At 39.0% G+C, this 17,947-nt stretch overlaps 1 protein-coding gene across 6 annotated transcripts in view; it reads left to right on the top strand.

Annotated features, from left to right (window-relative positions):
- slc12a7b (solute carrier family 12 member 7b) overlaps positions 1–17,947 on the top strand; it is a 71,115-nt gene that overhangs the window by 14,576 nt on the left and 38,592 nt on the right. Inside the window, exon 1 of one of the 6 annotated variants that reach the window (XM_058413069.1) lies at positions 1,675–2,088. The exons of 4 other annotated variants lie outside the window; for them this stretch is intronic. In XM_058413069.1, the coding sequence (XP_058269052.1) occupies positions 1,983–2,088 (106 nt within the window). In that variant the 5' untranslated portion in view covers positions 1,675–1,982. Of the gene's footprint in view, positions 1–1,674; positions 2,089–17,947 lie in introns of those variants that run through there. One more of the 6 variants, XM_058413384.1, reaches the window with a different exon arrangement.

Below are 17,947 nucleotides of genomic sequence, written 5' to 3' on the forward strand. Positions count from 1 at the left end.
GTTGTATAATGTGTACTGTAAAAACATACTGTTTAAACATTTGGACACATAAGCAGTTTGAGAAGTAAGTAGTGCGTAATCCTAAACAGGATGTTAATAACAATAGCCTCAAAGAAAAGTAATTCAAAGTGCTGTCACACTTTATAGGACAGCATGCAGTCTTAATTTAGATGTTTTAGACGTACCTTTTTTGAACTGGGTTCAATACAGTACGCATGTTTGCCAGTAATCCAGCCCAACAGTTTCCAGCCCAACTACAGCTGAGAAACCAAACAAAATTCCTGTAAAGAGCCTAAACAATTTAGGTATTGGAAAAGGCAGACACATTTTTCTTTTTTTCCTCTTAGCCTTTTAGCGGGAAACAAGGTCACTGTAATAGACACATTTTTCGGATGTATATACATCATATACTCCATAATCTTTTTTTCTCTCGATGCGAATAGTAACAATATATCTTACAATAGAATCGGTTTTGTGCATCGTAGACACACTGTCTTTGTCACTTACAAATCGCCATTTGTATCTAAATGTATTAAATGTAGTTGTGGAAACTAGCCTAATTTGGCAACCCTGTAACTATCTATCTTGTCTGTTGCTCCGCCTCCACTGAAACGTGATTCATGCCCAAGGGGTCTCAGTAAGCAGTTGTTGCACTTCTTGTTCTGACCACTAGGGACACTAGTTTCAATAATAACGCAATGGAGGTAAATGCGGCAGCAACTGAGTAACATTTGTAAACGTCGACCAAATCAATCTGTCAAATAGCAAGATTTTAAAATCATTAACAATGTTAATGTGAAGAAATGTATGTGATGATGACTATATTTGTTGAATATACTGTATTGGCTAGAGTCTCTCTAACTGGAAGGGGAGAGTAATGAGTCATCAGAATGAGGGTTATGAGAGTAACGTGATCTCTCCTACAAAGAAAGCATAGCCGGTTCTGCTCTCTTGGCTGTGGTATTGTCGAGGTTTAAACCTGTATTCTCCTGATGACACTTTTCTAACTAACAATACCCACAATAATATTATATTATATGATTATATTCATATATTTACATTTTACATTTAAGCCATTTGGCAGACACCCTCATCCAGAGCGATGTACAAAATGCTTTGAAGTAAGCATAATGTATAGTATAATTATATGTATTATACGTAATCAACTAATTATACATCCTGATGTAGGGAGGGACTTGTATACATTCTTGAATATTTCCTATAAACCTGGCCTTGTAGTGAAGTATGCAGTGCAAACAGGCGAGTTCTGTATGTGAAGTGACATTATGATAAGATACTGGATAATGCTAGCAAACAGAGTAAGCTATTCATCATGTAGCTGGAGCCAGTTTTTGCTCTGCACAATTGCTTTCCTGGAACAATTCAGCAGCGAGTGCATTTTCCCCAGAATTGTGGCTAAGGTCTGTGCTGATTAGAAATGCATGTTACTCTCTTTCCCTAGGCTACATAATGTTAGGATGAATATTTAAGTGCAGATAGTCTCCGTGTCACTCATTGAACAAGAAGCCAGTCCTCTCACCTCATGCCCCTTCACCCTTTTTAACAGACACAGGAAGTGGCTGTGGAGCTTAGCTTAATCAATACATCCTTTCAACTCTTGCACTTTCTGGTTCTGTTTGTCTTTGGAGATTCCCGCTGCTGCAGACTAGAGACAGACTTCACCAAGCTGTGCGTGTGGGTGCATGCGTGGACAGTTGGGCGTGGCTGCTCCATATTTGTCAGAGGGCTGGTCACATGGGCAACCGGTATCCAAGCACTCAGAGTGAAACAGAGAATTTCTCTCAGATAAGCCATCGCACAGGACAAGAAGGAGTTGCTTCCTGGAGGAAGAAAAAAAGACAGTAAACAGAACGAGTAAGACAGAGCGAGCGAGTGAGTGAGAGAGGGGGGAGAGAGAGAGAGGGAGAGAGAAACAGATAAGGAGTAGGAGACGCACTTGGTGAGAAGCACATGCTGTAAAAATGCCCACAAACTTCACGGTGGTCCCCGTGGGTGACGGCAGGAATTCGCCTCAGGAAAACAGCATTGATGACAACATCCTGAGGGAGGAAGATGAAGACGTTGCAGGTGAGCCCACGTGGAAGTTTCTAGAAAACTCTTTGTGTAGGCAAGCTGATCGTGTCGTGGGATAACGTCTGTGTTAACTTCCTGCTGTCAGTCTTGAAAGTGGTGCTAAACAGAGCTAAACTCTTTCACACACTTGTGAGGGGAACATATCTGAAGGGTTGCCCCATGCTTGTTGATTTGTTTATGCTCATACTGCTTACACAAATTTTCTGCCTTCCACAGTATGATCTTGTGGTAGTCAGCAATTTTTTTTTTTTAGCTATTTAACAAAGCAGTATGAACACATCTGGTATTTTTTTGGAGTCTGTGCTGGAGTTATGGTAAACTACCAATGGAGCTTATACTTTCATATTTACTAGTACAGCCTGTTCCACTGCCTCACTGCTGTGTGTTATCATCTGCACGTTGAGTGCTCACTCTGAGCATACGGATTGCACGAAAGGTCATCGGGTTCCTCTGTCTAAAACGGTGTTCCAACTCTTAACAGACTCTTTCGAGCCAGTACTGCAAAACAGTTTTTCATTGTTCCAGTGTGTTCCTGTTAATTGTAACATGGTGTGCAGTTACACATTTATAGACTCATTGAAGAAGCTGAAGTCTTGTTGAGGGTTATGTTAGGTTAAATGACTGGTGGGGTCCTAGGTTGTGCAATGCCTGTTTTTCTTCGCCACCTCTCCAGTAAGTGAATTCACACACCAGCCAGTTCTATTGATCGGCCTTGTAGCTTGCTATCTGTTGGTCGCCTTTAATGGGAGTTGACAGTTCACCTATCGGTCATCTTAGCAGAGTATGTGGAATTATGGGGGGTTTTTTTCAATACACAAGATAAACTGCTTCTCTATAAAGGGTATCACAGTATCCACAGCTGAACTACATCTTGGTCTCTACTGTTTTATCTCAAAGGCTCAAAAGGAAAAAAAAAAACACAAGGATATGCCTGTCTCTTTCTCTATGATTGCATACTGCAGCCGAAAGCCAGGCATCTGTGTTAAATTATTTCTGAGCTCCACCCAAAGAAGAACCTGAAATTAACTGTAAACTCAGATCAGATCTGTAGTTCACAATCTCATCCCAGGGTTTTTGGGGGAGCTTTGCCCTCTAATTGAGTGTAGCAAATAGTAAGATCTGAAAGAGTCGATTCATGAAGAGATTGCCCGGCATAAAAGAGTCAAATAACATGCTTTGACAATAGGTGACATTTTTTGCAACAATGGTTTCGGAGCTAGCATTCACAAACGACCTACTCAACCCTGCTTTCTTTATTCTGTCTATTACACAGAGGTTATTGGCAGCCATCTGAAGACCTGAAGCCAATGTTCTGTTTTATTTATTCGATTTAGGCCATGTTTATTCGTTGGCAAATGCTTTTATCCAAAGTCACTGACAAGGGAGGCAAAATATAATTCAAAGTCCTTGGTTATCTTGGCACATTTACATTTATGTCTTGATAGTGTTTTAAAAGGCTTTTAATAGATCAGTATTATAGTATTTGACAATGTTCTGACCTTTTGGAAAATGGTTTGTTAATGGTTTTTGTGTTATTTACAGGCCATTGAATACAGTTTATGTGAAGGGTTTTATACAGTATTAATGTTTTGTGTAGGTTTAAGGACAGAAAAAAGGGTTATTATCTTAAAATGACAGAATTAAGGTTATATTTGTGAGGTCTTAATTTACCTATAATGTCAGATTATCTCTGACTATTATTCCTGTTCCTAACACTTTCTGCATAAAGTGTTCCTTTATGTGTGTTCTTTTGTTTGTGTGTGAATACAAGGAGAGGATCAGATACCTCAGAACACAGGTTTGTGTAAGCTGATATAGTGAGGAGCTCTTGTCCTATTGCTTTAGCCCGATACAGCAGGGTGGAGGTGAGCATTACAGATGATCATAATCTCTGTGGGACACTAAAATGACAGGGCCTTTGTCTGCTGGAAAACAGGCAGATCAGTGGTGAGAGGTTTGTGCTGCTGAGAATTGATTAGAACTAAGTACACAAAGCGCTAAGGTTTCCTCAAGAGGCACAAACCAAATAAACCTTCAGGGTGAATAACACACGCAACCATTTCACCGGTTTTTACTTAAATACTTGGATATGAAAGAATATAATTTTCATTTTGAATGGACATGAAAATAATATTCATGCTCAACTTTACCTTACACAATAATTTACAAACCTTTTGGTTTATTCCGGCCTTCTGTCCATGCTCAAGTGGTGATTTGGGCCACGGAAAATAAGAACAGTTTTTGAGCTGTTGTGTGAATGGTGAAACCACTGAAGCTCGTTGTTCTTTGATTGGTCTGTAAAAGCTCCAACATATCCCAAAGAGAGGACTAGAAAATTACAGTTTGTTTTGTTTAAAATGTTTTCTCACTGTGCTGGTGCTGTTTGTGGCTGTACGGGCATTATTTTTGGCTGGTTTGGCACTGTTTGGGGGATGTTTGGACGGTGTATTGGCACTGTTTGGGCTGTTTTTTTACTGCTTTGGCATGGTTTTCAGCAGTCTGGCACTGTTTTGGGCTGATTTGGGAATGCTTTGGGCTGTTTTGCCACTGGCTGGGCTTTTCTGGGGCTGCTTTAGCAATGTTTGGGCTGTTTTGATGCAGTATTGCCACTGTTCTGGGCTGTTTTGATGCAATATTGCCACTGTTTGCAATAGTCTGATGCAGTATTGCCACTGTTTTGGGCTGATTTGATGCACTATTGCCACTGTCTTGGGCTGTTTTTACACAGTATTGCTGCTGTATGGGCTGTTTTATGCAATATTGCCACTGTTCAGCCACAGTATTGCTGTGGTCTGGGCTGTTTTGGTGCAGTATTGCCACTGTTTGGGCTGTTTTGACACAGTATTGCCACTCTCTGGGCCGTTTTAATGCAGTATTGCCACTGTTTGGGCTGTTTTAGTGCAGTATTGCCACTGTTTGGGCTGTTTTGATGCAGTATTGCCACTGTTTGGGCTGTTTTGACGCAGTATTTCAACTCTTTGGGCTGTTTTAATGCAGTATTGTCACTGTTTGGGCTGTTTTGATGCAGTATTGCCACTCTTTGGCTGGTTTAATGCAGTATTGCCACTCTTTGGGCTGTTTTACTGCAGTATTGGCACTGTTTTGGGCTGGTTTAACGCAGTATTCCTACTGTTTTAGGCTGTTTTGAAAGAGTATTGGCACTCTTTTAGGCTGGTTTGATGCCGTGTTGGCACCGTTTGGGCTGTTTTGATGCTGTTTTGGGCTGTTGTCGTGCTTTTTCAGGCTGTTTATTTGTGCAAATGAAGTCTCTCTGCTGCATGAGTTTATGCTCACTGCTATTACAAACTGTACAAAGAGTCTTTTTGTCACTTGCAGGGTGTCACCATTTGCAGGGTGTATCACATAAAACCTTATAAAACTGTGCAAAATAGTGTAAACATCCAGTGTCAGATAGCTTCGCAATTAATGTCCTCTCTCTGTGGAATAAAAAAGAGAATAAAACATATATTGTCTTAATCAATAAGTCCAACTGTACTAGAATTACGTCTTATAGGACAAACTATACTATTAGGACTACACTCCTAATGTAAGACTTTATCATCAGTTTCCTTTAGTGGTATTAACAAAGCTGTGTGTTTGACCAGCATTTCACATTGCCATATGCTTCCTGTTTTTCACCTTTTCTTTTCTGGTGTCAAGTTTTCTAAAAGTTCTCCCCCCACAGCCACTGGCTTTTTCCTGACCGTTAACTGTTGCTGGTTTGCGTGTTTCATGCTTATTTCTGTGTTTCTTTTTACCACTCGCTATTTGTATGCACTCGGCTTTCTCTGTGTTATGATTGACCTAATGTCCCAAGTCAGTCTGTTATGCTTTCACGCCGTTATTCCTAAAAGTTTCAAGTGTCTGACGGTTTATAAGCACCTCTACCTGTCTAACCTGCTCTGTGGGTTTTTAGAACATTTCGTGTACCTGTAGTAGGCTAATGTACGCTAAAGACTTGTATATGTGTCATATTTAGCAATGTAAATACAGGTCTTGGTATTATTAGTAGGTGATACACAGGACAGACGTTAAATGTTTTGCTTGCGTTCATTCTGTTAACTGCCTGAATTATTGCATGTGAGCTGTTATAACACAATTGACCACAATTTTATGTTACACAATTTTCATATGAAAGCCTGTCATGTCAAATGATATAATCAGAAAAATCTCACACCCCCAACCTATTTATGACGGAGAAGCTAAAACATGCATTTTCAATCTCACTATTTATTCCAGAAAAGTCTTTAAAAATCCGTTTTTATATATTTTATATATATATATATCACATTCATCTTTTTAATTGAAAAAATGGTACTTTGCATAAACACTGAGAAGTAAAGGGCAAAACTGTGTTGCAGACAAAATAACCAGTATCTTGTTCCTCATTGTGGGAATTTTTTTAATGAATCACAGACATTTATGCACTGTGACAAACTTGCAATCATTTTTCCTGCATGATCATTTTATCACATGATGCTAATGGAAATGTGACAGACCCTGTAAGATTGTTGTGACATTTTGCTAAATTACATTTAAAAAAAGAAAAGAAAAAAGGTCAATGTAAAGTAATGGAATATAAATTTAATATTTAAAATGTTAAAGTTTATGACCATGCATTAGGTAGCATTGTTGTCTCACAGCTGGATTGATACTGAGACCCAGGCTACTATCTGTCCAGACTTTTGCATGTTCTTCGCGTGTCTGTGTGGCTTCTTTCCCACCTCCAAAAAACTTACCAGTAGGTGGATTAACTGCGCTGAATCAATGAGTGGCATGTCATCCAGTGTGTGTTCCTATGCCACCCTCAGTGTTCCTGGTATAGTGAAAAATTCAGATCTGGTAAAAATTCAGATCATAGAATTTCAGGTTGGAGAAAACATCCTCTCCATTTTCCCTCAAGACAAAAACCTCTTCATCGTTTAAAGGCTGTCAAAGAAACCACGTTGATTTAATTAATTAGGTAATCATACAGTATCGTAGAGTTTGTCACACTGCCTTTGTTATCAGTGTATTAAGTTTTTTATGAACCAGTTTAAAACCCTGACGATCCTGCACTCTGTCAGAATAAATTTTTAATCTCAGTGGTAGTGGTAGCTAAGTGGTTAAGTTGTTGGACTACTGATTTGGGAGGTTGTGAGTTCAAACCTCAGGTCCACCAAGCTGCCACTGCTGGGCAATCCCCTTAACCCTCAGTTCCTCAGTTGTATAAAATGAGATAATGCAGTCACTCTGCATAAGGCCAAAAATATAAATGTAAAATTTTCCTCTTAAGAGACATCCAGCATGGCACATAACTCCTGCAGTAACAGTGATATTAGCTGTGAAATTACATATGAATGCAGAATTCCATGCCATTGTGTATTATAAATATTGTGAGTATTGTGTTCACACTAAAAAAAACAAAAAAGAACTTCAAACACCCGGATAATACACTTATTCTTATTATTATGGAATATTGGACACTTCATGCACTTAATGCTTGCAGCTTTGCTTAGGTAGCACAAGAGGGGCGGGGCTACCATCTGGTAAAATTTATGCACTGGACATTAGAGTACATAGTGCATAGTGTGAAATATGTCATTTGGGACGCAGCTTTGGTTTCATAAAAAAAATAAAAATAGAAATGTGTGTATAATTAGCTATGTCATTGCTTAGAGACACACTTTGCATATAGAGAGTCACTCATGCCAGGAAAAAGTGTGTTACTGGGCAGTCAGAGGAGGAAGAGGAGGAGGAGGTTCAGTAAACTCACAAACAACCAGTAGTATAACCAGTATACTACAGACACATGAACTGATATGTGATACTACACATCAAACAGTGAATAATGAACAGCATCAGAATGAAATAATAAATTACTAATGACATTAAGTGAATAGTGCTGGACAAGTTTTTCGGTGAACATTGGCTGTTTGTGAATTATTAATTGATCAGCGCACAGGACCAACATGTATAGTAATTGGTGATGACTCAGGTATAAAGTTTCTGCTAAAGCAGTCACACTAGAGGTGCGGAAAACACAGGACATGGTTTTTATTTTCATGCAGGTGAGACAGCTTGGAGTCGGGTATGAAGCTCATGGGATAAACAAGGCTATGCTGATTTACATGGGAATGTATTGGATGTTTGTGTGGTGCTGAGAGACACATTTACCGCATCCATTTATTCGTTCATTCACCTTTAGTAACTATTTATCTTGATAACAGACACAGTGGTTTAAATTTAGAACCAACTCTGTTCATTACAACATATCAACGGAAGGTACAGACAAACACCAAGTAGGCATAACATTATGACCACCCGCCTAATATTGTCTTGGTCCCCCTTTTGCTGCCAACACAGCCCTGACCCATCGAGGCAGGGGCTCCACTAGGTTCCTCAAGGTGTGCTCTGGTATCTGGCAACCAAGATTTTAGCCCCTCCGTGGGCCCCACCTCTCAACTTACAGGTCTTAAAGGACTTACAGGACTTACATTTGACAGATACTGGCCACTGCAGACCAGGAACACCCCACAAGAGCTGCAGTTTTGGAGATGCTCTGATCCAGACGTCTAGCCATCACAATTTGGTCCTTGTCAAATCGCTCAAATCCTTACACTTGCCCATTTTCCTGCATTCAACTTCGAGGACAAAATGTTCACTTGGTGCCTAATATATCCCACCCACTAACAGGTGCCATGATGAGGAGACAATCAGTGTTATTCACTTCACCTACATGTTCCTAAAATCCTCTGACCTTGGATGAGATGTGTTGCTTTTGACCAGGTCTGAATTAAGATATATAGGATCCATGCCCTAAATATTGATCCTTGGAACATACTCAGACGGTTTACCTTGAATGTTTTAGTTGTAATAATAAGTACAGAATAGTTTCCTGTTTTAAGTCTTTATAATAAAAAAAACTCTCAGTGCTTTAATTCCTTGAAAATGAATTTTCAGGACTTGAATTTCAAATAGGTGAATTTAGACCCAGTATATTTCAATAGATCAAATTTTCCTGGTTTGTTCCTAAAGGAGTGTGCAAACCGTTGGCTTAGCATCCTGACTAGCGTGTATTCCTTCCTCCTTCATTTTAAACCCTGTCCAGGATTATTCACAACAATTTTCACAACCACGCATTACAAATTTTGGTTATGTAGAATCTGGTTTAAACTCCATACACAGAGCACCAGCTGTGCCATTAATACTAAGCCCTTTGAGTTTCCCACACACACATCTATCTGTTTTTTTCTTCTTCTCTGGATTGCCCTGGGGCCTGTGAATGACTGATAATAGAACAGTACATAACATTCACTGACCTAAATCACCTATTACATTTTAGATTCCAGTCTTATAAGCATTGCTTCAGTTCTGTTTGCCATTCAGTGCATTGCCATAACACGTAGCATTTCGCAATCACAGTGAAAAAGAGGGCTGTCTAATGGGAATGTTTGCAGTACATTTAATTTCCAGACAACAAAAATTGCCAGGGCATGCTGGTCTGTTTTTGTTCCTGAAATGTTCGAGCCTTGAGATTTTGGTTTTCAAATGTACAGACAAACAGACATTGATTTATAGCACTTTTAACAATAGACATGTCATAAAAGCAGCTTTACAGGAATATAAAAATGATAAAGTTTTACATTTGAATGTATATTTATTCCTAATGAGCAAGCCTGAGGCAATAGGGGTGAGGAAAAACTCACCGATATGAGGAAGAGGAACCAGACTCAAAAGCCGTCCTCATCTTGGTGACACTGGATAGTGTGATTAGAAATCATTTCCCGCCTATAACTGTACACATTATAGTCAAGTGCAATTGTGCAACATTGGCTTTTGAGTAGCTTACAAGTAGAGCTGGGCGATATGGCCAAAAAACTGAATCTCCGATTTTTTAAAACAAAATTTGATTTTCGATTTTAAAACGATTATTTTTCTTTAAAAAAATTTAATAAAACACTAGAGACTATAGAATAGATTTTTTTTCATTTGAGCAAAAACAATATAACCAAACATATGAACTGCTAATTTGGACTAAAAGTGCAAAGTGCAAAATTACTTTCGCCAACAAGTTTTTTTTTTGTTATTTTAGAAAAACAATAATCAGTACAACAACATAAAAACCTTTTTGGGGATTTATAAAATGCCAAATTTCACCAGTCTTTACAAGTTCTAATTATTCTAGTAAAATAAAGTAATATAACAAAATATGAGGGATTTGTAAAGTGCAAACTGCAAACTTAACTTAAATCACTTTTTATAAAATAAATAATTGTCACCTGGAAAAAAATCCATGTGTACATGGGCACAATCAGGGGCGAGTCTAGGATTTTCATTTAAGGGGGAGTCAGCCCCCAATGAGGGTATAATAGTAAAAAAATATAAATAAATAAAATAAAATAAAGGTTTGACTAACAGGGTAGGATGGTAAACTTATTGCAGCATTCCACTGTATTGCATAGATGTGTATATAATATTTGAGTACTGAACAAGCCAAATACGAGTCTTCCTGATCACACACACACACATTGGCCTCTGATCCTCGCTCTGCGACACCGCGGTTTCTTCAGTCAGATTGAAGAACGCGCTGAAAGACGAAAAAAAATGAAAATCGATTTTCCGATTTCACTTTGGTTTGGACGGTCGCTAGAGTGAGCCTAGCGACCGTCCAAACCAAAGTGAAATCGGAAAATCGATTTTCATTTTTTCAAAATCGACATAAACCATAAATGCAAATTAATCGATAATAACGATTAATCGTCCAGCTCTACTTACAAGTATGAGCATTAGCGGATTCAACATAGATGGCCGAAGCCATCAATTGAGGAATTGTTGAGGCAGTTTCCTGACACATTTTCATGTTTATTATTATTATTATTACTATTATTATTATTATTATTATTATTAGCACCACAATAAGACTCTGATTTGCGCTGAACTCTATTGAAGACAAACTTCTGTCCTAGCTCTGTGGTGTTGTTTTTTTTTGTGTTGAACTCTGTTCTTGTATGTTTCTGTAGCACCAGGTCCTGGAGAAACGTTGTTTCATTTCACTATGTACTGCGTCAGCTATATGTGGTTGAAATGACAATAAAGCTTCTTGAATCTTGAATCTTGAAGACTGTGGTTACTGCAGCGATGCAGCCGTCAGACTGCACCTTTGCAGACGATGAGATGATGAAATGCTGTTTTTCAGCGTTACAAGAGTCCAGTTGCACAAGTCTTTTGCAACACATTGTTTACATGACTGTTTATAATGCACACTTCCTCATTTCAGACATGCAGCTCAATTGATTTAGCATTTAGTATAACTGTTTTGAAGTCCTTTGTCAAGTGGTTTGTCAAATATTGTTGCCACAAGCATAGTAACAATATGCTTTAATTAACTGTTTCACCCCACTTTTGAATTCTTGAGTCTGATTGGTCAGAAGGTGTAGATGTTCATTTGTAGATTTTCCTTTAGTTCTCTAAGTGTCCAGCTATGACCGAAAATGAAATCACAGGTTCCAAGCCATTTTCTTTAGTGTTTATCCTCCACAGGGTTGTTGGGAGCCTGGAGGGGGACTTAGGGACACAAGGAGGGGAGCAACCTGGACAAGGTTCCAAACTCATCGCAGGGCACAATCACACACACACACTCACACCCATTCACACATCAAACAATTTAGTGATGCCAGTCAGCCTACATCACATGTCATTGGACTGGGGAAAGAAAACTGGAAAACTCAGAGGAGGGAGAGCGTTCAGGCCAGAGGACTTTGTGCTTTCTGGCTTCTCAGTAAACTGACATGGTGAAATTGTTTGTCTTATCTTCAGGAGAGAGAAATGACAGAGGCCTAGTGAGAGAACAACTGTTTTTCTTTATATATTCAGTCGACGAATGAAGACAAAGCCACAGTGACTGTTATGATCATATTAAGAACATGCTGTATATGAATTCATGTATACAGAATTTTTCCTTTAAATTAAATAAACTTTAAAATTATTTAATGGAGAGATTTTTAACATATAATTACAGCTTTAACTTTATCAACTTTTTTTGGTTTATAGTTTATGCATGTCAACTAATGAGGTAAATAGTAATAGGTAAGGAAACATTATTGTAAAGTGTATAAGGGTTATAGTGAATGGAAAAGAAAGAAATTGCCAAGGCTCACTCACTAACTCACTCACTCACTCACTCACTCACTCACACACTCACTCACACACACACTAATTCATTTACACAAAATCCGTGAGAGGATCTTGAGGGTGCTTTGCCTACATCTAAATCTAACCTTAACCTCAGCAACCAAATAGGATACTTTATGGTTCCTTCACACTCACTCACTCACTCACTCACTCACTCACTCACACACTCACTCACTCACTCACTCACTCACTCACTCACTCACACACACATCATATTTTGTGGCTTACGGGCAGCAGCTGTTGATAATTCACGTCGCATCTCCGGTGCTGGACTAGTTTGCATATTCTGTGCTGTGGAGGTTTCCTCTACGTGCTCTGGTTTCCTCTCTCAGGCCAAAAGTATGTGCTGTAGGCTGATTGGCATCTCTATTTTGTCTGTAGTGTGTTTAAGAGTGTGTGTTTGTGCGCTTGTGCCCGGCAATGAGTTGGCACATCGTCAGTGTCCCCTACCTTATGCCTCAGGTCCCTGGTAGACACCAGGTTCCCTGTGACCCTGTGTAAGATGAGCGGTTCAGAAGACAAATGAATTGATGGGTGATTTTGGTGGGTTTTTTTTAGGGTTTTTTGTACCCATATCTTGATTTGTTGCTGTATGCAAATAACAGCAGAAAATCAAGTTAGGTGAAAATCGCAGCCATACTTTAATTTAGATGTTACACCTCTGTCTGTGCTGATAATAGATCAGTGATGGCGCTTCATGGTACAGTTGAGTTGGCATTAAAGAGAAAATGGCATTAAGTAGCTGCTGGTGGTGCTGTTGACATAAAAACAAAAAAGTATTACACACCAAGCTAAGAAGAAATAAAGCTAGTGCAGGAAGGATGTTGTCTGAATATCACATGATTTCTGGATTAAAAAGTGTCTTTATACCATGTGTCTGCAAAAAACCCGAAGGAATTTCAGGAAGTTAAAAATGAAGCGTGGGCATGTGCTTCATCAATACAGAAACCAAAAGTAAAAAGTCAACAGGTTTTGATACAGAAGAATGATCTGGAGTCATCTGGAAGGATTATCATCTTTCACATCTAAACAGGGATTCAATTAGATTTAATAGAGCAGTTATGAAAGCACAAGTTTGTCATAAAATAATTAGAGAATACGCCTTTTATATTCAGAAAGGAAGATATAAACTTTTGAACTGATATCACTTCATTTCTTCAAGTTAATACGGACCCTCAGTTAAGACACTAAACTGAAAATGAAAACACAGAGGGAAAAAAACAACAACAGTGTGACCCAAGGGTATGCAAACATTTGCACTCAACTGTATATGAAACATTTCGTGTAGAGGCAAGTCCTCCAGGCTTCGATTCTCTATTTGTATACTGGAGTGTACTATTTTTACTGTGCCAGGCAAATGGATCCTTTTAACTTTTTAATGGTTTTTCCATTCCTGGTGAATTTTCTTATTTTTAATCAGAGATCTTAAGTTTTTTTGTTTGTTTGTTTTATTTTACGACATTTGTGATTTGTGAGCTATAATGCATTCATGTGAAAAAGCCGAACTCTTGTTGACTTCATTGTCTGTACCGCTTATCTGATCTATCCTTGGGTCACAGGGAGCCTCAGGCGTCATCGGGCATCAAGGTAGGATACACCCTGGACAGAGTGCCAACTCATGGCAGGGCACACACACACACACACACTACAAGCAATTTAGAGATTCCAATCAGCCTAGAAGCATGTCTTTGGACTGTGGGAGGAAACCCACCAAGCACAGGGAGAACATGCAAACTCCACACACACAGTGAGCAGGCACGAGACTCGAACCCAGGACACTGGAGGTGTGAGACGAACATGCTAACGTGCTAACCACTAAGCCACCATGCTGCCTTGCTTTGCATTGTCCCTGAAAATGTCTCCATTTGCCATTTTGGTGCCTACCTTTGGTGCTCAAAAATGATGAAAATAAGAGTTTCATATTATTCTGAATCTACTTCAAATAAAAAACACATTTTCAAGCTTAAATTATGACTGTGTGAAAGCTAAAAGTGACGATAGCAGTAGATACAAAGAGACAAGCTACAACACGAGCAACTTCTCACTTACTAGTGTTAATGTAGTATAAGAGCTACTGCTGTAAGATTAAATACTTTACCTTCGATTTTAAAAACCATTGATTTATAATCTCACCTTCCAGAGTGATCCAGAAGATGATAGGATCCCTTTTGAGTTTGATTCCTCTCAAGTTTTCTTCCTCATATCGTCACGGTCACCTCTTGCTTGCTCATTAGGGATATTATTACACATACACATGAATGTAAAGCTGCTTTGTGAGGAATCCTAATGTTAAAATCACTTCCCAAATAAACCTGAATAGAATAGACTTGACTGCTCACTACTTTCCACCTTCCCTCTGCTGCAGTCACCTCTGCCGTGTACTCACCTCTGCCGTGTACTGACCGAAATGAAAAGGAATTAATAAAGGCGGCTAAATATATATGACATGGTTAAATGTTAAATTTTCTAAAGGGGCACTTGGATGAGACCCGTGTGTATTTGCGATGTGCTCTTCATCCACATTCTGACCCTGACCTGATCTGCTGAACAGTTATCAGGCAGGGGGCTGTGTCCTGTCCAATTACAAACATGCCAAAGAAAATCTATAGCCTCTCTCTCTCTCTCTCTCTCTCTCTCTCTCTCTTTCTCAATCAGTTATGAATGTTTGTCAGAACCCATGTTGAAGTTCTGTACTTACAGAGAAGAGAATTTTTAAAAGCCCCTTTAATGCTAAAACATTTGCGAAAACCTGTAAGCCTTGCAACTTCCCTTTCCCCTTCCCTTTCTCTTTCCCCTTCCCCTTCCCTTTCCTCCAAAGCCTAGACCCAGAACATGTGATACAGTGAAAATTGAAGTCATGTAAATCTGTAATGAAGTCCTGGCCCATAGCACAACAGCCAAGTCACAGGAGGGGTGATAAATTCCAGATGGCCTTCACTCGGCCTAATTTATGAAGAGGAAAGGTGGACGTGATAAAGAATATGATCATCCCAGAGCTCATGAGCCCATAAATTTTTAGAGAAATGTAGAGTCCATCAATTTTTAGGAGTCAGTTTCGAGAGAGTAGTAAGTGAAGCCAAGCATTTTTTTAATTAAAAGAAGATTGGGTTTGTAAAGCTTGGGGGAGGAGAGAAGAGGACACTGGGGTCGAGTGTATGGGAAATTGTGTAAGATTTTCAGCAAAACTCGCATGTTTGGAGATCTGGATATGTGTACCTTAAAAAGAGGAAGCGCAAAAAAAAAGAAAACACTGAACTGAGTGGAGCAGCATGGGGTGGGGTGAAAACTAAGAGTGTGCAATTCATCATTTTTTAAAATCATTGACATTACATTAGTTTCCATGATAAACACACTGTGAAAATAATGGCCTTTAGATTTATGGACTTGCATGTGCAGGTGACGTCATTAGAATAGGACTGCAGAACACACACACACACACATACACACACACACCACCCCTTTTCGAACAACGGCTTATATAATGTCATAATGCAGCTGGATGAACTAGGAGAACGCTGTCCTGTTTTATATATATAAATGCTCACACATGGCCGTGATTGGCTATTTGTCCTTTGATTGACTCGGTCAAGAAGAAGACATTGCTTATGGTTCTGCTTATCTGGACACACATCCTTGTTTCATTTTCACTTACAACATCTCAAAAGATAATGCAATGCGTCCCATTCATGGTGTTTTCCTTGCCTCATGGGCTCTGGATCCACTGCAACCCTGACTAGGATAAACTGCATATTGAAAATGAATTAATAAAAAGTTGCTTGAGTCTTTTAGAAACTTAAGACTTAAGAAGTTAGAATTGGTGTAATTGGTGAGGTCTAGACAGTAACGTTTTCTGCGAGGAGACTTTTATTTAGTATTTATGTAAGGAGTCTTGAGTAATCCTGACCACTTCTCTCTGGATCTGCCCGATCCAGCCTGATGCCGTACTTCTGTTTAGAGTTGTCATTTATTGGAATCCACTCACTGCTGCTGAGGATGAGTACAAGATACGTGAGATTACTGTGGATGGAATCTTTTTTTTTCTATGATAGCTTCAGGACTGCAATTGCCATGAACAACTTTACTTACTCAAGCTGATCACTTCAATAAAACAGACGTCCTATTAAAGCTATGAATGAATGACTTTCCTGGTTACACAGTTGTACTTTTTGACCATAAAGAACACAGTTATAGAAGGGAAATGATTTATTTATTCACACTATCCAGCGTCACCCGGATGAGGACGGCTTCCCTTTCGAGTCTGATTCCTGTTAAAGTTTCTTCCTCATATCTCAAGTTTTTTTCCCTCACCACCGTCGTGTCTGGCTCACTCATTAGGGATACATTACAATTTATCATGTAGGTCTTAATCGTACATATTTCTATAAGCTGACTCTGTGTTCATTGTTAAAAATAAAACTGAATTGAATGGAACTGAACAGCACTTTGTAACAGAGAGTTCAGGACTGAGAGCTTCCAAGTTTCTTGGTAACATTATTTTTTTGTCTTCGGGGGGAAGGAAACAATTGTTCCCAAATGTCATTCTTTCTTTCATAACTTAAAACTTGTTCATGTTGGAAAATTACTGTGGTATGAGATGAATAGAACACTTTGGGTTATTGGAAAATACCAGCTTCGTGGTGAAAACAATAATGCTTTGTGTCAGGCTACATCACACCACCCAGTTGTTCCGTATGTTTTTGTAATAACCAGCCCTGTTGGTGTATTTTTATGCTTTGTTACATGCTGGCATGTTTTTAGCAACTTGGAAGGCATGTAAATTGCAGTCGCACACATCAGGTAAAACGAGTACTCGATAATGAACAGTTCTGACGTCCTGTGCTAATCATTTTTTTCTTCTCAGGATTGAGCTGATGGAAAAAATAAACAAATTCTGCATTAAAATGAACACTGCTTATCACTGTCACCTCTAGTTTAACCCCTACATTTACATTTATATTTACATTTCTGGCATTTGGCAGATGACCTTTGCCAAAGTGCAAATGAATACATTAACACTGGTTGAAGAGGACACAGACTTAGGAGACCATCAGCCTAAAAAGTTTTATAAATTTTATTTTATACAAACAACAATACATAAAACAATCAAGAAAAATAAGAGCTAGTTTAAGTGCAGTAGAAAGGAGGTAGGTCTTCATCAGTCGTTTGAAGACTCGGCTAGTTCGGACATCTAGGGGAAGTTCAATCCACCACCTTGGTGCCAAAATAGTCTAAGAGTCTAAATGTATAACTTTTTTACCCTGAGAGATGTTGGGACCAGTCGATCAGTGCTAGTAGATCAGAGGGAGATTTGAGGTACAGTGCGAGGAGTAATAAGAGCTTTGAGGTAAGAGAGAACTGGTGCATTCTTGACTTTACGATATCATACCATACTGTAGCATTGGTAGACTTGCTGTACTGCACTGTCTATACAGCAGGCAGGTTTATGTGCAGAAGGTGGTGCAGTTTCTTTTTCTTCTTTAGCTCCTGTGTGCTTATTCACTGCTCTACTACATCTGTAGGGAACTGCTTTGTTTTTGTAAGGACTTTTATTGCTGATGTAGTGAACTTGCCAGCTGGATTCACCCTCACCAAGCCAGACTGGAAAACACCTGGTGCCTGCTGTTCATTAGGCACTCAGGAACTTTTTTTAGTTTGTTTGTTTTAAGGTTTTTACACTAAC

The sequence above is a fragment of the Hemibagrus wyckioides genome, linkage group LG01, assembly GCF_019097595.1.
Source record: "Hemibagrus wyckioides isolate EC202008001 linkage group LG01, SWU_Hwy_1.0, whole genome shotgun sequence".
NCBI lineage: Eukaryota > Metazoa > Chordata > Actinopteri > Siluriformes > Bagridae > Hemibagrus > Hemibagrus wyckioides.